The sequence below is a fragment of the Cricetulus griseus genome, chromosome X, assembly GCF_003668045.3.
Source record: "Cricetulus griseus strain 17A/GY chromosome X, alternate assembly CriGri-PICRH-1.0, whole genome shotgun sequence".
NCBI lineage: Eukaryota > Metazoa > Chordata > Mammalia > Rodentia > Cricetidae > Cricetulus > Cricetulus griseus.
The window spans coordinates 123,139,044-123,162,869 of record NC_048604.1 but is presented as its reverse complement, the minus strand read 5'-3'; the positions used below and the strand labels follow the sequence as shown (position 1 = coordinate 123,162,869).

At 42.8% G+C, this 23,826-nt stretch overlaps 1 protein-coding gene across 1 annotated transcript in view; it reads left to right on the top strand.

The window, feature by feature from the left end:
• Dipk2b (divergent protein kinase domain 2B) overlaps window positions 1–20,282 on the top strand; it is a 35,516-nt gene extending 15,234 nt beyond the window's left edge. Inside the window, exons 3-5 of the mRNA XM_027433330.2 lie at window positions 15,207–15,380; window positions 18,222–18,510; window positions 19,644–20,282. Of these exons, the coding sequence (XP_027289131.1) occupies window positions 15,207–15,380; window positions 18,222–18,510; window positions 19,644–19,984 (804 nt within the window). The 3' untranslated portion in view covers window positions 19,985–20,282. The remainder of the gene's footprint in view (window positions 1–15,206; window positions 15,381–18,221; window positions 18,511–19,643) is intronic.
• The last annotated feature ends 3,544 nt before the right edge of the window (window positions 20,283–23,826 follow it).

Here is a 23,826-nt window from a genome sequence, read left to right as displayed (position 1 = left end):
CTTTTTATCTTTCCCTAAGCAGTATGGCATAACTATTTGTATATGATTTAGGTTATTGTAAGTCATCTAGAGATGATTCAAATGTTGGAGTAGATGAGCCTAGACTCCACATAAATGCTCCAACATTTTCTATAAATGATCAAGTATTGTAGAAGATCATAAACCCAACCACATACCCATCCATTCTTCTCCTATAAGTGAGATATATCCCCAGAATCCTTCTCAATAGCATTTTAAGCAAGCAACCTATGTCCCTGACCTCATACAGAATGAGCTGAGATCTCTGAGTGACCATTCATCCTAGATTTGACTGAACAGCTCTGCCCTGTTTTGTGACAATCCATCAGGCATAATTCCTTATTTCTGGTTGGGAAATCCTGTTTGTACTTCTGTGGAAGTTTTATGCACCAAATTGGGAGCTATTATGGGATGGCTTGGAAGGAGATGTACGATGTACCTGCATCTTTCAATTTACACCAAATAGCCCAGAGCCAGCTCAGCCTACCTGCCAAGCCAGCCCTGGCATTCTGTCAGTGTTGAACTTAAGCTGCCCACCCCAACCCCCATTTCCTCAAGAAACACTTTCTAACAGTGACCCCGTGTGTGTGTGTGTGTGTGTGTGTGTGTGTGTGTGTGTGTGTGTGTGTGTGTGTGTGTGTTAGAGAGAGAGAGAATGCACATTTGTGTGTGTTGGAAGGCCACAATAAACTAACAGGCCTTGTTAAGAGAACTGGAAAAGCAGAAGGAAGGGGGAGGAAAAATAACAGCAATGGAAGTGAACTGAGCCAAGGAGTGATCCAGCTGGCCGTTGGTTCTTAGATCGGTACTCTGTGTCTGATTTATTAATAAAGTCAGCATGGGTGAAAGGCCCGGTGGTCATGATCCAAGGCAGAGTCTGGAGTCTGGGGCTCCCCTCCTGCAGGGTCAAGTACAGCTGTGTCATAAGGATACTCGCTGGAGCCACGATTATTTACAGCGGGAGCTGCCAAAGATGGTGGCAGGACCAAGAATCAGGAGGAAGTTGAAAATCCAGGGCGTGTGTGGCTGTATGTGCCCAGAGCTTACAGTAATTAAACCATGATTCGTCTACATTGTTCTGATGGAAATATCCCACAGCCTAAATTGTTAGTCCCCGAACAGCAGCGCAGCCAAGAACACCACACTGTTTTTCACGATACGCTTGTTTGTAAAACTACAAAGAAGGCTTTCTCTGTTGTTATGCCAAGTGCAAAGGAGCAAGCACCCCAGCCAGCCAGGGTTTGGAGAGGGAAAAACACATACCCTCCACCATGTCTGCCTTCCATTCCCTCAAGAATCGTCTAATCTGCCGGGGACATAGTCCTAAATACCTTCTCCAAGAATGGGCTAGATGGACGAGGAGCTTTTTGACCACTAGATGGCAATACAGAGTCTTTCAACAACTTTGTTTAAACAAAAACGGCTGGCAATTTTACTTCCTAGTTTCCATTATTTCTTTGAATAGATAAAAATCGGGGAAATAAGCAAATTCACCAAAACACAGTTTAATCATTTAATCAAAATATATGCTTATATGTAGCTGCTGAACCAGGTAAATTCATTTTTGCTTAAATTTAGCTAAAAAAAAAAAATATCTAAGGAGTGTTTACAAGCACTGGAAGCACACTGGGAGGGAACCAGGTCCCCGAACTCTAGATGAAATCCCAGTGTGGTAACAGACTGTACTACTTGCATTGTGATACCAGTCAGGGGATAACAAAGTGCTCTCATGGAGATGCAATTTTATATTAGCATTCACAGCTGCTTTTTCAGAATATAAATTTTTAATTCCTCACAAGCCAGTGGGGTCTAGGACCCTTCCAAACACTTCAATGGGGTTTTGTTTGTTTGTTTGTTTGTTTGTTTCAATATTAGCATGACTATATTGATGCTGAAAAATAAAAATAGCTTACTGCTGGCTGTATCATTTTCACACATGTCTAACACTGGAGTCAAAATTGAAATGACTAGCCCAGTACCATGGGGGCACATCTGTAATCCCGGCATTTGGGAGACTGAGGCAAGTGGAGAGCCAGCCTGGGTTATATAGTGAGACACTATGTCAGAAGCAAACAAAGGTTAGTGGACAAGAAAAGTCAAACAACCAAAAGTGTCTTGCCAGCCGTACCTCACAGGACAGTTTTGTCCAAAGCCTTTTAGATCACAGCCTCATCAGAGGCCTCATGAAACCTTGCTTCTGGGGACCCTTGAGAAGTAATCACTGCACTTGCTGCCCACAGAAGTTTGAAGGCGCACTCGAGAGGTGCTATGGGGTGGCTCTAAGTGTCTCTACAGTGTGATTTCCCCTGCCAACTGTGGAATTGCTGAGATTCCAAACAACTACGATTTTAAATAATGGGATCTGTTTGGTGTTAGAATCAGCGAGGCTTAGCCACTCACATTTGAGACAAAGAAGTTATTTGGAACAGAACTGAGACCCTGTATGATGGTTTGAATGAAAATGATCCCACAGGCTCCTATGTTTGCTGGTAGAACCTGTTTGACAGAGATTGGGAGGCTAGTTGGAGGAGGTGTTTCACTGGGGGGTGGAAATGAAGTGATTTGAGGTTTCTAAAGACTCCTGTTATTCCCATTCTCCTCTCTCTGTCTCTCTTTCTCTCTATGTCCATCACTCTCACCCTCTCTCTCTCTCTCTCTCTCTCTCTCTCTCTCTCTCTCTCTGCCTCCTTCTTGCTGATCAAGACCTGCACTCTCAGCTCTTTGTGCCAATGCCTTTGCTCCACCATCAAGGACTCTAACTCTCTAAAATCATAAACCCAAATTTCTTCCGTAAGTTGCCTTTGTCATAGTGTCTTATCACAGCAATAGAAAAATAGTTAAGCTGGGAGGCGGCGGTGCATGCCTTTAATCCTAGCACTCCAGAGGCAGAGTTCCAAAATAGCCAGGCCTGTCTCAAAATAGACAGAAACCCTGTCTCAAAAAACGAAATAACAACAACAAAACAAAAGTGAAAACAAAATTAAGACCGGCTCCCTTTGCATTGTACAAACAGTACAATTAAGTCAGGACTCAGTCTGATAAAACGCCTCCTAAATCATTCATCACGGACCTCATGAACAAAAACAAAGCAATACGTGCTGAGAGGCTTTCCCAGGTTTAAGACAGCCAAGTTTAAGAAGAAAAAAAGGAGGCAAGGGAAGGCTAGGTTAAAAGTAAACATAAGACAAGTTACGGGCCTGCCCATTTGGCACTCAAATGCAGAAGAGAGGAGGCTCCCAGCTGAAGGAGAACTGAAGTCTGGGTGGTCAAGACAGACCATTTGAGAAGGCCTTGTTTTCCCAGGGCTTTAAACTTTCCCAGCATTTACATATTACTGAGTCAAGTCCCCTCGAAAGACATCAAGCTATCCTCCATTTTTGCTATGAAATCCTTCCTTTGAGATCTCACCGCCCCCTTTTGACATCCAGTAGCCTTTCCCTTTATTTGCAGTTCCATTTGACAGTTCCTATTACCCACAGTCAACCACTGTCCAAAAACATTAAATAGGAAATTCCAGAAACAAGTAATTCAGAGCTTTGAAATAAGTCTTATTACAGTATGTTGTTATAATTATTATATTTTTATTTAATCGGCATCAGGATGTCCCTAAAACTTGTGTCTGTGTTTTCTTTTTTTATGAGACAAAGTTTCTTATTGAACCTAGAACTTACCACTTTGGCTAGACTGACTGACCAAGGAATGCCCAGGAGCCACCTGTCTCCACTACTCAACTCTCCGGTTACAGACATATGCCACCATCCCCAGATTTTAGACGGACACTGGGATCCATACACAGGCCCTCACACTTATACAGAAAGTGCTTTATGAACTGAGCCACTCCCTAGTCCCACAATTAGTGTGTTTTAGTATTAGTTATCATCAACTTTTACTGTGACTAACTTGTAAATTAAACTTTTTCAGAGTTCTTTGGATATGGGAAGAAACATGGCTCATTTAGAATTACTTTATTTAGAATTGTTGCTTTCTGAGGTTTTTCTCGTGCACTGAATAGCATAGAGCAAAACTACCTGCAGGTAGGAAACAGATGCTTTTCCTGTCAATGTGGCTTGGCTCACAGGCCTCTGGACTGGCTGTGTCTATATGTGTGTTCACATAACGCAAAGGAAGCAGAGGCTAAACATTATAATTCTAGAATACTTTGTATATATAAAGAAAATTACATGGAATAAAAGATTATGTAACCAACTTATATGTTTAAAAAGTGTTCATTAAGCCATAAAACTTCTCAATACATTTTTGGAATTAGAAATATTAAAGACCATTTTCTCTAATCAAAATGCAGTAACATCAGACAAAAAAAAAAAGATAAAGAAAAACCCAAGGGATTTAATAGCATTATCTTTAGATCACAGAGCAAAATACTGCAATTGTAATATGGAGAAAATAGCAATGAGGAAAATTCCATATTAACACTATGTATATGATTTATTGGTCTTTGCCAAATCACTGTTCAGAGGAAAATCAGAAATCAGTGCAGTGTTGTACTGGGCAGCTAACAAAAGAGTTTGGTCCTTCATGTGGAAGAATAAAACGAAAAGATGCAAAGTACATGTTAGCTCAGTCTGAAACAGGGGCCACTTACAGTAGGCATAATTTTTCCAACTGTGTTAACTCTCCTCTTGAAATGTTATCTAGACTTCTGTGGAAGGCATGATTCCTAAACCTTTCCTGTCTGTTAAGAAGTAAATTTACTCTCAGTCTATATATGACAACAGGTCACAGAGCAAGATCAAAATAGATTTCTGAGGCCAGTAGGATGGATCAGTGGGTAAAAGTGTCTGCCACCAAGCCAAACAACCTGAATTCAATCCCAGGAATCCACATGCTGGGAAAGAACTGACTCTCACAGGGTATCCTCTGACCTCCATGTAAGTGCCATGTCATGTGCTCCCATGGAACACACACACACACACACACACACACACACACACACACACACACACACACACACACTGGTTAATTAATTAAATTTTCTGAGAGAGGAAGGATGGGTTTATTTTGGGGGGCACAGTTTTCAGGGATCCAGTGCATCACACTAGGGAAAGCATAGCTACAGGAATAGAGATCACCTAGATTTGTCATGCATATGTCATAGGTTCTTGAAATGAACTTGAAACATGACAATTAAAGAAACTGAGGTAAAAACAACAAAAAAGGGTTATCTACCTTGCCTCACAATAACAGATAGCACATTCTTTCAGAAAAAGCTGTGTTTTCTTGGGACAGAACAAATCCCCTAAAAATTCACTGTCAGTTTATCTTCTTATACTGTTCATGCATACAAATTATTTCTTCTCAATTCCCCTGAAACCTTCCTCCTAAATTGCTGCATCTCTAGTCTAAACATCCCCAGTTCTATTTCCCATCTGCCCATTGCCCTCATACGGAAGTATATTAATCTTTATATCCACTAAAAACTCTGTGGCTAGATTTTAGTTTATAAGAGCAGAATATTTCATTTATGCCAGTAAATCCTATCCTAGATTAAATCCATTATTCTAGTCTATAAGCTCAATCCTGATTAAAAATCATATTTATTTATTTATTTATTTATTTATGTGTGTGTGTGTGTGTGTGTGTGTGTTGCCTGCATTTAGTGTGTGTAGCACATGGGTGCTGGTACCTAGAGAAACCAGAGGGAAGTTTTTGATTCTCTCAGATCCATATGGTTATGAGCCACCATATGATTGCTGGAAACTGAACCTGGGTCCTCTGGGAGAGCAGCCAGTGCTTTAACTGCTGAACCATCTCTCCAGCTTCCTGATTCCGATTCTTTCTCATATACCTATCATCCCGAGTACACATCATCTTCAGTTTTAATTAGCAAAACTTCAGTTTTAGTTGTTAATAAAATTTTTACATAGGACAGAGCCAAAGCAAAAACCTACTATTCCATGGAAATTCACATATCAGTTTTTAGGCAAACAAAGTTAGCCAATTATCTTCATTTTGTTGAAACCAAAATCTTCAGTGTTATACTAAGAATCACTGTTGAGTATCTCACAAAGTACCTATTTTCTAAATCCATTTTATTTCTGAAATTTAAAAGAAAAATCAAACCACCAAGTCAAAGAACAAAGTAAGACAGGAAATATTTGATTAATAGAATTCTCAGTGTCTCCATAAAATCACCTCCTTCCAGAAGTTTCTAAATCATGCCACTAAAAATGCATTTTAGGCTATTTAGCATGATGCCAGATGAGCCCAGCAGTCACTGATTTCTCTAATCACCCCTTGTTCCTTCGGAATATCAACAATGAGTGTTTTCTGTTATCTGCATCCACTACCCATGGTTCAGAAATACTATTTGTAAACTCCCTATGGGTCTTTGTGACCGGGAGCTTGTTCAGAATAATACAAGCTTGCTTGGTGCAGCTGGCTTTCCATTCCTGCTCACCGTACTTTGTTCCACCCTTTTCAGATAAAAGTTTTATAGTCTAGCAAAGAAGACAGTCAGACATTAAACAAATACAGAGTCTTCTGTTTGTTGTCCACCAATATTCTTCTCATGACCCTACTCAACAAGCCTTTGCTAATTTTTCTAACCTCTATACAATGCCAAGTATTAGGATTGGTTTCTTTTTTGTTTGTTTGGTTGGTTGGCTGGCTTGGCTTGGCTTAGCTTGGTTTCGTTTTGTTAAGACAAGTTCGTCCTATTTATCTCAGGCTGGCCTTAAACTCATGATCTTCCTACTTCAGCTTCCTGAGAGCTGGGATTTCAGGCATGTGTCACCATGCTCAGATAAAATAGATATTTTTAAAGGCTTCTAATTAAAGTGTAAATTGCATACCTAAAGTACATAAATCTTAAGTATATTGGGTAAAATTTACCATGTGGGTTCACTCAGAGACACCACTCACAGTAAGATCCTGGATGTTTCTGGCCCCTCAGAAGGCTTTTTCATGTCCCTTTCCAAAAAAGGCCCCTTCCTAGGATGACAAACCATCCCAATTGGCTCAGAACTACTTGGTTTTAGCAATGAAAGTGCAATATCCCAGGCAACTTCAAAATCCCAACTCAACAGAAACAGTAGATCACCCTATATCCTCATAAGAGCAGTCACTATTCTGGGCTGAACCACCTAGGATTATTTTTGCCTGTTTTTTAACTTTATTTAAATGGAATAATACAGTACTAGAATATTATCAAGTCATGGTATGGATCCATGTTATTATATGAATCAATAGTTCATTTTCTTTTTCTAGAAGTATAACAGTCTATTTTTGATGATACAAGTTACATATTCTGCTATTGGTGAGCTTTTGAGTTGCATTTACGTTGAGCTATTGTCAATTGAAATTGATGTCAACATATTTTATATATTTACTTATATTCTGACTGCAGTTTCCCCTCCTTCCTCTCCTCCCAGGCTCTCTCCCCCATTCCCCTTCTGTTCCTACCCTCCAGTCCGCTCTTCTGTTTCTGTTTAGGAAAGGGCTGGTCTCCCATGAGTATCAACAAAACATGACATATCAAATTGCAGTAAGACTAAGCACCTCCCCATGTATTAAGGCTAGCAAGGCAACCCAGTATAAGGAATAGGGTTCCAAAAGACTGCTGCTATTCATACTGTTAAGAGTCCCACAAAAGGACCAAGCTACAAAACTGTAACATATGCAGAGTGCCTAGGTAAGTCCATGCAGGCTACCTTGTTGTTGATTCAGTCTTTGTGAGTACCTATGAGCCAAGGTTAGCTGATTCTGTGAGTTTTCTTGTGGTGTCCTTGACCCTCTGGCTGCTACAATTCTTTCTCCCCCTCTTCTGCAGGATTCCCAGAATTCTTTCTGCCTAATGTTTGGCTGTGAGTCTGCATCTATTTCTATCAGTTGCTGGATGAATCCTCTCTGATGACAATTGGGCCAGGCACTAATCTGGTTATAGAAGATGGTCAGATCAGGCTATGTAGCTGCTATTGCTAGGAGTCTTAGCTGGGGTCACACTTGTAGATTTCTGGGAGATTCCCTTGCACCATATTTTTACTTGACCCAGAAATGTCCCCCATTTCCACTAGTCTCTTTCAGTACTCTTCCCTTTCACCCCCAACCTGATTGTTCATGTTCTCATTCCAACCACCCCTCAATTCACTCACAAAATCTCTTCTATTTCTTCTTCCCAGGGAGACCTGGATGCCCCTCTTCTCCTGGCCATGAACTTTTGTTGTTATCTGGCTTCTCTGGGGCTGTGGATTGTAGCATGGCTATCCTTTATTCTACAGCTAATCCACTTATAAGTGAGAACGTACCTTGTTTGATCTTTCTTGATCTGGGTTATCTCATTCAGGATAACTGATGTCAACAACCTTATATGTGCCTACAGATGAGCTTAAGCATGTCAAAGTGAATTTCCCAGGTCATACCATTATATATGGACAGAGTCTGAAGGGACTGCCAATCAGTTTTCCTATATGCAGTATGCAGTATTTGCTTCTACCTATATGCAATGGAAGAAAAGATGCTGACTGTTCTTTCCTATCTTTGTCAGCTCACTATTGTTAATTTTGAACTTCAGGTATTTTAATGGGTGTCTAGCAGTATCTCACATGGTCTCACTTGCACTTTTTGATAACTTACGCTGTAGGACCTGTTTTCATGTATTTATTGGCTTCTTTGATCTTTGATAAGGTACTTGTCCATTTTGTGAGGTTTTCTGTGTTTATTATTTGTTTTCACAAGTTACACAAATTATATTTATGTTCTGAATATAATTTCTTTATCAGATATGTGTATTATAAGTATCTTCTTATAGATCTCTTTATTTCTGCATAGACCTGCCAGTGGGAAGAAGGTTTTCCAACCAAGTGATCCTCCTCAACAGCACCCTCGACCTCTGTTCACTGGGAAGTAGAATGATAGGCCAAGAAGTACACAGTCTGGGACTGGAACCAGGAAACACACTATAACCTTCAATGACCTTCTCATAGTCACCTACCAGCTAGGTCTCACCTCTTAAAAGTGTCACAGTCCCCCAGTATAGTAAGTACCACCACCTGGGGAACAAATGTTCAAAATATGAGCCTGTGGGGATCAGTTCCAATTCAAACTAGAAATAGTTTAGCATCTACAGAAGGATGTAAAGCCTAGGTTTTATATAAATGCTTTGCCATTTTATACAAGGGGCTTGTTATGCATATAGGGTAGTCCTGGCCCTAATCCCCCATAGATACTGAGGAGAAACTACTCATTATAAAAATCCATAGTCTCATCCAGCACGGCAGCACATGCCTTTAATCCAAGCACTCAGGAGGCAGAGGCAGGTAGATCTCTGTGAGTTTGAGACCAGTCAGGTCTACAGAGTGAGTTCCAGGACAGCTAGGACTGTTACACAGAAAAAAAAAAAAAAAAAAAAAAAAAAAAAAAAAAAAAAACCTGTCCTGAAAAAAAAGCAACAAAAAATCATATTCTCTATATATTTGTAAAATTCAAGGTTAGAGATGTAGATCAGTCATAGAGTGCTTGCTTAGCATGTGCAGAGAACACCCTGAGTTTTATACCCAGTACCGGAAAACAATGAAACAAAACATTAGGAAGTTGAGGTGAAAATCACCAATAGTGGAGGCAACAACTGTGAACATATTGGAGTTCTTCCTTCTAGAATTTTTCTAGTTATATTTAACTTGGCTGTAGATGAGTTCTATATCTAATGTGCCCCTATGTCTCAATTGCATATCATATCCTAGTCCTCTTGCTATTAGAACACTAAGCAGCATTTCATCATGTTGCTACAACACAATTCAGTTTGTTATTGTTGAATGTTGTTATTGCTTGTTTTTTTTTTCACTTATCAAAATATACTTACAAGAACATGTTAGTGCAAAGACTTTGAATTTTGTTATGTCCTTGGGACACATTTCCTTTTCAAAACTACCACATAGCCTACTTCCTCCTCATTGAGGACAGTTGATGTTTGACATCTGAGAAATTCTTGTTCCCATTTTATAGATAGGGACTCAAAGACATATATTCAAAGCTTAGACAGCTAGAAATCTTGGAACTTGGATTTGAACACAGACCTTTCTCCTGACTCCAGAAATTACAACTTTAAACACTGCTTACTCTCTGTTGCTTCATTATGTTACTGTAGTATAACTATTGACCACAAGGACATGAGTATTTTTACACTAGAGGTGTGTGTGTGTGTGTGTGTGTTTGTGTGTGTGTGTGTGTGTGTGTGTGTGTGTTATCTTGTTTGGAATCAGAGGACAACTTCCACCATGTGGGTTCCAGGCATCAAAATTGGCAAGTGTTAAACCATCTTGCCACCCTCCCCACCCACTAAAAGTTTTAAAGTATGCTCATAGCATCTTCATGTACCATAACATTTGCCTCTAAGATTATGTGCATTAATAACAAAACAAAATCTAAAGTCTTAAATATAACATCCAAGTGACTTACTGTTTGTTTCCAGCTTGCTTTTCCAGTCTTCAAGGTGACTTCATGTCTGTATCATCCAGGCAAGAGATAGCCTTCAACTCTACTCCTTATATTCCTCTATTCTCTGTTCAATTCTGACCCTTCAGCCTGAAATGCATTGACATGAGATATCCACCTACTCAAATCCAACTCAGTGTTCAAGGCCAGGCACATATCACCACCTCTGTGAAGCCTGTCCAGATCCCCCTATTGTTCTGCTTTCCACAGCACCTGATTTACACCTCCTGTAGCATTTGTCATATTCTGTCCCACAGTAAATGTTGTGGCAGACATTTTACTCTGGTTCACAAGAGTACCAATTCCTTAGAGGTAGGGACCTTCTTATGTTCATGACCCCTACTTTATTTAAGACACTGTACATAAATTTGGAGAAAGCTTTTTGAATGAATGACTAGCTGCACTCTCAGTGAGCGCTTTTTCCTAACATATGTGCATGAATGGAGTGGTATGTTTGGGTTGGAGGAAGACTTGCTCATTTCTTTCTGATTGTATCTTAAATGCAATGGCTGGATTTGAGCCTAGAGATCACAGTGAGTTTGCTCTGTTAACACTTCCTTCTGGTGGGCAGGGGAGCTTAGCTGGGACTATTCCTGGCTCTGTGACCTCTCTCTCCCTTGCTTCTGGGACTACTATCTCATGCCCCAGAAGCTACTTGCTTTTTTCTGCCCATAGCCCTTCATTCTACCATAAAAAAGACATAGTAGATGGTACCCTATGAAGCCACCCAGGGTGCACAGGAGTGGGGATACTAACAGGAGGGAATACAGGGTTAATAGAGAAAATGGAAAGAAAACACAGTGTCTGGGTCTATAGCTCAGAAATAGAGCACTTGCTTAGGAGGTGCAGAGCCCTGAGTTCCATCCCCAGCACCAAAAGGAAACATCCCATGATTCCTCCTCTGTATTTGAATCTTGCCTGATACATGTGGGACAATATCACCTGCAGGGCTCAAGGAGGAGTGGAGAAAAAGCCTAGCAGTATAAGGGGAGTATAACACTCCCATATAAGAGTATTTTTCTGATTATCAGAATTCTCAGAGCCTCCTGGACTGGAGTTGTCAGACATGCTTGGCTTCCTATTTTTTCATTAGAAAAAAAAGAAAAGAGAAAATCAGTAGCCCATAGAAAGAAATGGCCCAGTGGAGAATTATGATCCACCTTAGCATGCCTGAATCACAATGACAGATCATTAAATAATGTTTTACTCTGCATCAGCTGCCCTGCCTGCCCCAGCTGTCAGCTGCTTTGCCTGTCACAGTGATGATTTCATCTGGCACAGTGAAAATCTCTGAGCAACCCACAAATGCTTCAGTGGCAAAGCCCTGGGGGCACTGGGATGGAGGAAGGTGCGGGACAGAACAGGAGGTGGGAGGAAAGAAAGAAGAGTTCCCAGCAGGAGAGGAAAACCAGCTAAGCCTTCCATCTGCCAGGTAGTCCAACCCAGTGAGCACAACCAGGTGAGATTCTGGATACCAACAGCTTGCCAACAAGAGGCAGGGAAACACAAAGAGAGAGGAGCTTGACTAGGACTGTGGTCACACAGACATCAAGCATGACAATATAGGATGCTGAGCTAAGATAGTCCTCTACACGACAAGGCAAATTTGCTAAGCCACCATTTGTTTGGTGGTGGTGGTGGTAGTGGTGGTGGTGGTGGTGGTGGTGGTGATCGTGATAGTAGTGGTGTTTTTTAAAAACAGGACCTCACTCTGCAGCCCAGGCTGGCCTGGAACTTGGTCTTTCTACTTTAGCCTCCCCAATGCTGTGATTACAGGATATAAACCCTGCCAGCTTGACTGTAAAGGATGTGCTTGTAACTATTTCATCATTCTGCATTCTGGAGGTCTGTGAAATCCAAGCTTGGGGTGAAGGTTGTCTACCCATCTAAGCAGAAATCCCTCCTCAGGTAAGTGGAGTACGAGGTTGAATAAAGAGAAACAGGCAGTCAGTTTGGAGAAGTAAGACAGAAATGTGTTGGAAGGCTCTGGCAGAGGCAGAAAAAAAAAAAGGATAAAGCTACCCGTGCAACTTCACACATTCAGGCAGCTCCTCATTTCACTTCTTCTGGGAACCCTTTCCAGCAAGCAAAAATGGATCAAAATGTCAACCCCTCCGCTCCTCAGAGAACAACTTAGAGTGTCTGCAAAGTACCAAGAATCTAAACAAACAGAAACTCTGCCTAAGAAAAGATGTCATCAGAAGTGAGAGGACCTGTCTTACATAGAAACTAGGCCTTTGAGAGACTGAATTTGTGGCTTGAGAAATACTTCCATATTATTTACCGGTCCTACCATGTCATTCAGGTAAATGAATATGGCTTTAATGTCTACTCAACTGTCCAGGGTATTTGATCCACTCTGAGATGTTCTAAGACAAACTCCAAATTCAACACTTCCCCTGGGCTCATTTCTCTTTTCGGGTGACTTTGCACCCCTGACTTAATTTCAGGGATCTGAGTTGATCAGCTTAGGTAGCAGAGAGCAACTTACTAAGAGGAAAGAGACCTATCATAAGCCTTCCCTGACTGATGGATTTCAAAGAAAACTTGAAATGATTTAGGGAACCATCCACTTGCAACTTCCTCTCCCTCATCTGGTACATGCAACAGTGAGCTAAGAAGATGAGCTCTGCCTGGGAAGTCACCTGCCTGAGAGTGACAAGGGTGTCACTGGATTTCTACTTGATTAAAATCATCCGAGTGGTTCCTTCAAAACCATCACCATGCTAAAAAGACATTTACAGAATGGTGATTGACACAACAAAAACACTTCCTGTTGTGTTGGCACTTCAGAGAAAAAAAAACACAAAAGAACTTCATTAAAAGAACAAAATTAGAATAGGCATAGAACTGGGAGTTGTTTATCCTGATAAAACAAAACAGTAGTTTCCTGTTTTGAATAAAGGAAGGTTTAACTAGCCATGACAATTGAGACAATTATTAAATTTCATTGTCTTAATGGTAGCCTGTTGATTAACTGTGATGCCTGATTAACCTCACCTCTGTTTTACAAGCATACTTAACAGCAAAATCATGTAAAGGGTGTTCAGGTGTATAACTAGAAGTAGGTTTATTTGAATTAAAGTTTTCCCCTGGAGGCTAGGAGAGCTTGAGAACAGCTAATTCACGCAGAGTAAAACGTCATTTGTTGGACATTTCTTTCAACATTCTAAAGCCAGTTGTTAGAGGTGACCTTACTGAGAAAAGCCAACTTCTGGTCTTGGGGTGAAAAGCCATACTTCTGATCTTAGATTTTCTTTCTCAGAGTAACTGATATTCTTTTCTTTTACGCATTTATATTTCCATCAGAACAATTATTCAGATGTGTTCAGCAGTGAAAAATCTTCACCTTTTGAGCAATATTTGCTGCTGGAAACACCAGGTCACTCAGAACAACTGTGGGTGATTAATATACAAATTATCTTAAACATAATGTGGTTTTCTGGAGCCCAGGAGGCTGAATGCTTAAAAAGAATGTTTTGAAGGTTCATTCCTGTGAGGTGAGCAAAAAGGCAATCTCTATCCTCTGGAGGCAAAGGGTAAGTTTCAGTAGGTTCAGGGCTTCCTGTCCTAACCACTGGCTTTCCTTCAGTGCCTCAGTGAAGCCGCATTGCCCTGAACTAGTAAGGCTGCGTGCCATCCCTGGGACAATGAACAAAGACTCAGTGAGCCCACTCTCTGGAAAAGGAATGTGTGGCGATGCTGTCTCAGTCTGTTTTCCGTTGCTATACATGAACACCACCACCCCCATTTTTAAAGAATAGCTGTTTGTTTCTTCACTGGTGGCTTTTGAGGCTGGAAAGTCCAAGAATTTGATACTAGCATCTGGTGTGGGCTTTCATGCTGTATCATGAGCTGCCAGAGGAATCACATGATGAAAATGAGCGAGCATGCTAGCATGGGTCTCTCTTCCTCTTCTTAAAAAGCCACTAACGCCATTATCGGGACTACCCTCTTGACTTTATCCAATCCTAATTACCACTCAAAGGTCCCACTTACAGATACCGTTAACATGACTTTGAGGATTAAAGTTCCAGTCATGAAATTTGAGGGTCAAAGTCAAATCATAGCACCATCCCTGACTTAGAACTAAGTATGGCAGCTTAGAAGCCGTAAGCTCTAAAATGAAACAATGTTGTAATTTTTGCTCTAAATTTTCTTTCATGAGTCCCCAATCACTTTGGTTCATGGCATCTTTTGCTCTCTTCGTGGCTCTATCATAAGACCCCCTTTCTCAGGGGGATCTTCAAATCTAAATCCTCAAGGGGAGTCTGGGTAATGAGCTAACTTTACCAACTGCCCCAATAGGAAGAGTCCTTACATTGGACATTTTGTGTCCATCAAAGACAGCCTTACCCTCCTTCTCTAAGCAGGCAGCCAAGTGAAAGGAGCTTCCACTAGAAGCACATGGAAAGCAGTACGGCTGGCACCATTAATTCTCTTTTGAAGCTATTCTTGCTGTGTGGGAACAAAGAAAAAGCAAGCTTCAAACTTTCAGAGGGAGGGCTGGCCTCCATGCCTCCAGTGTCCCAATTCCTGCATAGCCTGCTATGCCCTCTCCTGTGCCAGCAAGCAGGAGCATTCTATCCTCTGTGCCCCACCCAGAGGTTTCTGTCCGGTCCTCGACCACCCATGGATTTCTCCTCCACCAATCACCTGGACTTCCAATCCAATGTCTGTGTCCCTTACAGGAATCCAGCAACTCCTCCCCATCCTGGGTCTCTCTCTTTTGTCTGCAGGGCCTGCCCAGTCCCTTCTTGCGCTGCCCTTCACAAAGACTCTTGGATCGTGTGGTTCGACGCTATGCTGAAGTGGCTGATGCTGGCAGTATCTTCATGGACCACTTCACCGACCGGGACAAACTGCGTCTCCTCTACACACTGGCTGTCAATGCACACCCCATCATCCTTCAGGTACTCAGTGACCCCCACAATCCCTCCAGGTTATGTTATCACCTTGGACTTTCAGAGCCATCCCTGGGTTGATTTTTCTCCCTTCTGTTTCATGTCCTGGGACCACAAATCTGTGCTAGTACATTTGCACCATCAGGTAAGCGTTTGACAGCCTTGACAGTTAGTGAGGAAAGAGGTATGAGAATTCAGGGCTGGGTGTGTGGGTAGCAGGAAACAGCAGCCAACTTTACAAGTTGAGACATCCAGGAAGGGCTTTGTGAAGGGAGGCAAATTTAATCCCTGCCACGAAGATAAATGAGATTTGAGCCAGCTCAGGGACTGGTAAAACAGCCACTCAGAGATGTACCTTGAAGCTGTGTTTGGAAAGGAGAAAAAACTGGAAGTGGCATAATTGAAAATTGGTCAAATAAATGAGGATGCACTAGGGCCTGGGGACACATTTCATCAAAAAGAAAGGGACACTTACCGTGTTAACAGACATGCATAGAACCTGTAGAGCTAAATCCCCCAGACCAAGGATCAGGACAAGGACACCTAAATCACATAATGGACAGAAAGGACACCAGAAGTTAGAGGGGAGGAGAAGGGGGTGAACGAAGAGTAAAAGGTTGAAGAGGTCAGAGAGGAGGAAAAGGGAAGAGAGGGAAAAAAGAGGGAAAGCTGGGCATGGTGGTACAGGCTGTATGATGAAACCATCTTTTAAAATACTGTAATATAAAAATACAGGTAGAGAAGAAAGGAACCACAACAAAGACAGTTTCTAAATATTTGCCAAAAAGCTAATGGTTGACTACATGGTGAAGACTGTTGGTTATTAGGTTCTTGCTGCATGCCAGGTGTTGTGCTGAAGATTTGCTATCATTGCCAGTTAGTTCTCACTACAAGCCCCCCAGAATGATATTAGTATCTGATTGAGGCTCAGAAAGAAGTGTCTTAGCCACTACCAGCCATGAAACCTAAACCAAAAGATGTGTGACATCAGAGACATCAGAAGCTGCACTCTGCCTACTAAAACCTGCCCAGTGTCTTTGGTATTTGACATTCTAAAGGCAGAGAAGGAGCTGCTATTTTCCCTACGTGCTCAGGGGTCTTCCTGGAGGTCTTTTATTCACAATTCTAACTTTCATTGGCACCTTGGTTGTCCCACGGTCTGGCCCCTGAGAGACCTGACCTGAGACCATGGAGTTAAAACACTCCACTCAGCCCTCGGCTTTACCCAGAAAGAATGCAGTATGGAACCAAGGAGTGGCTTTACACATTTAAACAAGGTCAGTAGTTCCAGGTTGTCCCTTGGAGACACATAGTATGTAAAGTGCCCCAATTAGGGGAAGCTCAACCAGCAAAGAGCATGATTCTTTATGACATGACTTAAAGGGCATAGAAGGTACCAGAAAATTAACAGAGAGGGAGATAGGGAGGGACATAGAGCAGGCGGCGGGGGGGGGGGCAGGGACTTTGAAGTCTACTTTTTGTTTTATTTTCTATAGTGCTGTGGATGGGACTCAGGGCCTTGTGTGTGCCAGATAAGCAGCCTGCCACTAAGATGCACCACCCAAACTTACTTTGTTTTCTTAAGGAAGTAAACAAAGGGGAAAGTGGTGTTTATAGTTTTCATCATCAGTTCTGGACATGGCTCCATTAAAAAAATGGTCAACAGTAGAAATTCTAACATGGACAGGGAATATTCTACTCATAGATGAATACAGGCGGCCAATGGTTATGGAGAGAGGGAGAATGGACAAACTCCCACATAGATTGTCCAATTCCAAGTGATCAGCTCTGGTCACATATACATATGAGTAACATTAAATGGACTCAGTAGGTTGTATATACATGATGGATTAGATATATATATATAAATACATGTATCTATGTGTAGTAATAATAAAGTATAAATGATGAAATTTGGAGAAAGAAGGGGGACACAGGAGGAACTGGAGGAGGAGGGGAGGGTGGGAGTGATGGAGATGCAGGGTTTATTTATGAAGTGCAAAAATCACACAAAAAACTTTTTAAAAAATTGTCAAGAAAAATCCATCTAGGATACCCTCCTCATTATTTTCCATCTCCCAAATCCATAAGTTGAGATCTTTTACAAGGAGTCAGGCTGGGTTACCCATCCCCAGACCAGTGCTAGTTTATCTGGAAGCTTCTCAACAGTTGAGAAGAATCTTTGAGTGTGTAGTCACCTGAGCCATACAGATTTGCTCAGCCTAGCAGTGGGGACAGCCACCTGCAGAACCAGGTACTTAAATTGTTCTGTTTCATTCATTCACTTATTCATGAGCTCTGTTGACCAAACTGGCCTCAACCCTCCTGCCTCAACCTCCTGAACAGCTGGAACTGCAGGCACACATGATACCCTCTTTGTAATGTACGAGTAGCAGTAGTAGTAGAAGTAGTAGTAGTAGTAGTATTTATCTTTCAGTTGCTCTGAAGTTGATCTCTTATTGGTTTTCCCCTTGCTTCTTCCTAAGCAGTAGTATCTTTGAAAGTGCAAAGTAATCATATTTTTAAATGACACAACTTAAAAGAAAGCTATTCCCTGAATACCACTGAAAATCACTGAAGGTTGGCTAGAATTCTCAGGTTCCACTTGGAGAAACTTGGAAAATGTGATCCACTGCACCAATGAGAACAGTGTTCTTCCTGAGTCCTTCCATTGGCAATATACTGCAAAAGTGGGGGAAGGGCAGGGGCCTTACCATGTTCCAAGAGGTATACAAAGAGATCCAGGCTGGCAGTAAGATTATTTGTGTGGGCGGTGAACGAGAGGTAGAAGCAAGCTGCCTCTGTGAGATTGCTCTCTGTGTCTAATGCCTGCTCCTTCCGGCTTGGCAGATCTTCCCTGGGGCAGAGGGCTGGCCACTGCCCAAGTACCTGGGCTCCTGTGGTAGATTCCTGATCAGCACCAGCACCAGACCACTGCAAGAATTTTACGATGCACCTCCAGAGCAAGCTGCTGACCTTGCCTACCAACTCCTCGGGGTCCTGGAGTCCCTGAGGAGCAACGATTTGAACTATTTCTTCTACTTCACCCACGTTGATGCAGACATGTTTGGCATCTTTGACAATGGGCATCTGTTCATCCGGGATGCCAGTGCACTAGGCGTCATCGACAAGCAGGAAGGTACTCAGCATGGGCTTGGCTGAGCAGCTGTCAAGGGGGATGTCAGGGTGACCAAAGCTAAGGAGGCATCCTGGGCCTTTGTACTCTCTGTGTGTCACAGAGTAATCCAACTTTGGGGAATGTGATTGATCATAGAACAATGTCCCCTCGACCCCACTTGAATTTCTGTTTCATCTTTATTTCCAAAGGGAAAGGGAACTTGGCCTTGCCTGAAAGGGGCATTGTCCATGGTGGTATAGACTCCTGATGAGCCCTCGCAGGGCAGTCTGTATCTCATTCACGGGCCTCTCTCCCCCTCAGAGCTTTTCTCCTCAGATGTTCTCTATGAGCCTTGATCTGAGACATAACTGCTGGCATGATGCACTAGTACCCCTTACAGTCAGTGTTGACATACTGACTCTGTAAAATTTGAGAATGACAAAAACAAGGAACCGAATGAGGTGTATGAGCAAGTCATGTTTCTCACTGTTTACAAAGGCTCGGCCAGTGTTCTAGAGATCATTAAGCCCCAGTTTCTCAAGGTGACCAAATTTGCTGAACCCAATGACAGGACAAAAGATTTTTTCCCATTTCTGACACTCTTTAAAAACAAACAAACAAAAACTGCAAAAACAATAGAAAAAATCCTTTCTTCACTCTTGATTTGCGTTTATGAAGATGAAAGGTTGATCCCAGAATATTCAGGCTATGAAAATGTCAGTCCCATTGCCACCTGCTGAATGCGTATTCTGGATGACATATTCTCCTCCCTGACTTTCTATCCTAAATGTGCAATGAAACAAATCCTAATACGATCCTTACTTTCCTAATTCAGTAATAACAGGAAAGTAGCAATGTGGTTATAATTTCTATGAAAATAGCCCAGCTTCTGGTAGAGAACAATTAGGTTTCCCTCACTTGGGCCTTAGCCTAATGGTAGGACAGTGTTACTCAATGCTGTTCTCCAAAGGGACTGTCCTGTTCCTGAGTCCTAAATGTTCTGGTCACAAGAAAATACTTAGAGACTAAACCATTTCACTCAGCAATTCTAATTGGCAGTGCCCCCTTACCCCTTTCCCATCTTCCCCTCACCCTCTCATCCCTCCACAAGAATAGGTTGTACAGTATCAGATATTTTTCCATCCCTCTTCTAGGCAGCCAAGCAGATGCCGGGACTGGAGAGAATGAAGACATTTTTAGCTGCCTGGTTTCTGGCTGCCAGGTCCAGCTGTCCTCCTGTGACACTGTCCCTGAGATGCAAAGCCTGGTGCTGGTATGTCAACAGTTGCTGCCTCAACTTCTCCAGGGAAAGTTTCCCTCCCCTGTGCAAGAAGAAATAGACTCTGCTCTCAGCCTGTGTAGCAAGGATTCTAGCACAGACATGGAAGTTTTGGGGGCCACCAGCCAGCTGAAGGACATCTTGAGACCCCTGAGAACCTGCGATCCTAGATTTGCCTACCGATACCCAGACTGCAAGTATAATGACAGATTCTAAGTGGCTGTGGCCTAACTAGCCTAAAGGGACAATCCACAAGCTCTTCCATGTCCCTGATTGAGTTAATGCCAAATTGGAAGAAGCAATTCCATTTTACAGTTTTAAGTACATTCCTTTCCTAAGAAACACTCAAAACTAGTGAAAGAAACTCTGACACTGCATAATTAACACCACTGGCTAGGACACCATGGCAGAGTCAGGAGGTGAACATAGGAAGTCCCAGGTGTGAATACTCCGTGTCTTTGAACCTTCATTTTCTCTGTACTCTACCAGGCTCTCACTAGTTAAAGAAAACAGATGTAAGGGACCCAAAAATATAGTCATGACCCACAAAGCATGTTCCAGAAGCATATGTCAGGAGGCTAATATAGGTAGAGGGCAGAGTGAAGGCAGGGGTTTAGGCTAATGGAACATAAACCCTCATTCCTACTCCTTTGCCTCTGTGAGTCTGAACCCAGCAAAAGCTAAACAATGCAAGAAAGATTGACTCTCTACCAGACCAAGATGGAGCCATACACCAAAGGAGCTCCATATCTTCCATGAATAGATCTGCTTTATTGTCCCTGTGTGTCCAGAGCTAGCCAGAATAGGCTGTGGCAGTGTGACTGCAGCTTATCTACAAAGATAGATTTCAGAGCACAGCAGCCTGGGAGCACCAAATGGGTTCCATTGCTCATTGTAGCTGCAGCCTGGAACCAGGGTCTGCTCTCTTCCGTACCACATGCTCCAGCACAATACTCTAAGGAGTCCTAGGATTTTCATCCAAATCATCCAAAAAAATTTTTCAAGGTCAACCAATGGAATGCATTTTCCTCAACACTGACTTTGCTGTACCTTTAAAATATGTAACTACATGGCTATGGGCCTCTATGCATGCCTCCTTAACAATCATAGAGGGTTCTTAGGCCTTTGCCTAGCCTCCCTACTAGGCCTCTACTCCTGGGGATTGTTCAATCTACCTCCTTTCTTCTACCTCTAAATCAGCACCTTGGAGGTCAGAACAACCAGCTAACAAGCTTCACTGCACTCATAGGGAAGCAAAGGCCCAAGGAGGAAGGGATTTGCTGGTATAATGCTGAAACCCTCCCTGCCAGTTCATTCCCCCGTTGCCATTCCCATCTGTCTCTGACTCCCATCTTGAACTACTCAATTCTAATTTCTAACCTCATTCACATTTAAGCATGAACCCCATCATGTGTTATACTGGGTGACCTTTTGATTTTGCCTTTTGACTGCTCCAAACTCTGTCCCCTGGCAGCCACACTGTGAGAATGACAGACAAAACTGGTCCAAGAAGTGGCTTGTCATGCCTGAGAAGCTTTAAAACTGATGTACTCTGTCTGGCTGTTGAGAATGAAGTCTGGCCACATCTCCTATCTCCTACCTGCATTATCATGATCCCCTCTTCCAACTGACTTGCTTGCAGTATGTGCACACAGCCAGCCTCCCAACCAGAACCCAGGAAAGGGGCTGCAGCCTCACACTCTCCAAAGATGCACATGCTCATAAGACTCTCCAGTACACAAGTCATGCCTGGCCTCTCTCAACAAAAGACTGTGAGTGACTTTGACTGAAGCCCTGGGGGAGTTGAAAGATGGGACTTACCATAACCCTACTCTTACCTCTCCACCACATATCTGTGGAACAGGCAAGAAGGGCGAACAAATGAAGACCTCTCCTCCAGACCAGTGAGATGGGACTCTAAAGAATGGAGCTGTTGAGTCTCAGAAGGGAACACAGCCCTAGACACCTCCTGAATCAGGACAAAGATATCTTATGTCCTCCTTGATCGAATCCTAGGAGAAAGCAAAGAATAAAACTATCTGAGTACCCCCAGGAGGATAGTGGAATGCTTGTTTTTAGTGCAAACTAAAGCAAACTCTGTGTTTACACAGGTGTGTGCATATCTGCAGTGTAGGCCAAAGGAGGACAGATAACTGTTAAGCATGGCCTAACACTTTGGAGTGGCCTGGAAATGGCTCCCCAGCTAGCAGCTTTTGCATGGTGGGGAGTTTGGGAAGTCCCTTTCCTCATACATTTTGAGGACAAAACAGACTTGTTCATGTTGTCATGACTGAAGATCACAGACCCCTCCTAGGTGCCATCTCCAAAGGACATGTTCCCCACTCCCAGCCATCTGTTGATCCTCTGCTGCTCCCTATCTGTGATACACACAGAACAGAGATGCCAGGCCTCCCTCCACAAGGGACACCTCTCTCTCCAATGCATGCAGCACTGACTGACAGCCCTTTGGGTTCTGCCTTGGTCACTCTGTGGTTTCACTCCAGGCCACACCCATCCTAAGGCATATCCATACCTAGTCACTGGGCTTGGTGATATGTAATATCTCAGCCAATTTTGCCCACGTAGCTACAACTCTGATGGGTAATTTTCGTTCCAAAACTCTCCATGCATCAGAACAAGACTTTGCTGGGGCTGCATCATAGTCTAACTTGCCCCATCCCTTCTTTTCCTCTGAATTCTTTTCATGGGTGTTGGCTAAACAGTTTGTGCCCATTAGCGGCCAAAATGGTAGCTCCAGAAAAGTATGTTCATGTCTTAGTTCCTAGAAACTGTGACAATTACCTTATATGGGAGAAGATAAGGTTAAGGACTCTGGGACTTTCCAGGATTATCAAAGTAGGTCCTAAATGGCAGCCCATTTGTCCTCATATGAGGGAGGCAGGGGAACTTTTAAGAGAGAAGAACCAGTGATGTCAGGTTAAAATTGGAATGAGGCAGGCAGTGGTGGTGCACACCTTTGATCCCAGCACTTGTGAGGCAGAGGCAGGTAGGTCTCTGTGAGTTCAAGGCCACCAGAAAATTCCAGGACAGCCAAGGCTGTTAAACAGAGAAAACATACCTTGAAACACCAAAAAAAAAAGAAAGGAAGGGAGGGAGGGAGGGAGGGAGGGAGGAGGGAGGGAGGGAGGGTGGAAAGAAATTCCTTTGCCAAGGATGACCCCAACAATAGTGGAGAGGGTGTCTGAATGGGCCTTCCTCTTTAATCAGATTAGTGACTACCCAAACTGTCATCATAGAACCAACATCCAGTAACTGATGGAAGCAGATGCAGTGATAAACAGCCAAGCACTGGGCTGAGTTCCTGGAGTTCACTTGAAGAGAGAAAGGAGGAATTATATGAACAAGGCAGGGTCAAGATCATGATGGGGAAAACCACAGAGACAAGTGACCTGAGCTAGTGGGAGCTCATGTACTCTGGACTGACAACTGGGGAACCTGCATGGAACCAAACTAGACCCTTTGAATGTGGGTGACAGTTATGTGACTTGATCTGTTGGGGAGACTGTCATTGGCACCAGGACGTATCCACAGTGCATGACCTGGCTTTTTGGAGCCCATTCCCTATGGAGGGATACCTTGTTCAGCCTTGATACAGGGGGGAGGAGCTTGGTCCTGCCTCAACTTGGTATGCCAGACTTTGTTGACTCCCCAAGGAAGGCCTTACCGCTCTAAGGACTGGATGGGGTGGGAAGGGAGGAGGTGGGGCTGGAGAAGGAACTGGGGTTGGTATGTAAAATGAAAAATAAAAGTTTTTAAATAAAAAATAGATTGGAATGAGGGCAACTATAACCCAAGGAACTCCAGCAGTCCCTGGAAACTGAAAAAGACCAGGAATGGCTCCTTCTATGGGTCAGAAGGAACAGAATCTTATGCTACCCTAATTTCAACCCAGTGAGCCCCAAGAGCTGCGAGGAAATATAATTCTATTGGTTTGCACCACCTCCTGAAGGCAGGGTTTAAATGAGTCCACAAGAGCCAGGATAAATGATAAACAGGTATTTGTTAGGGAAGCATTTACACAGGTAAGAGTAAATAAC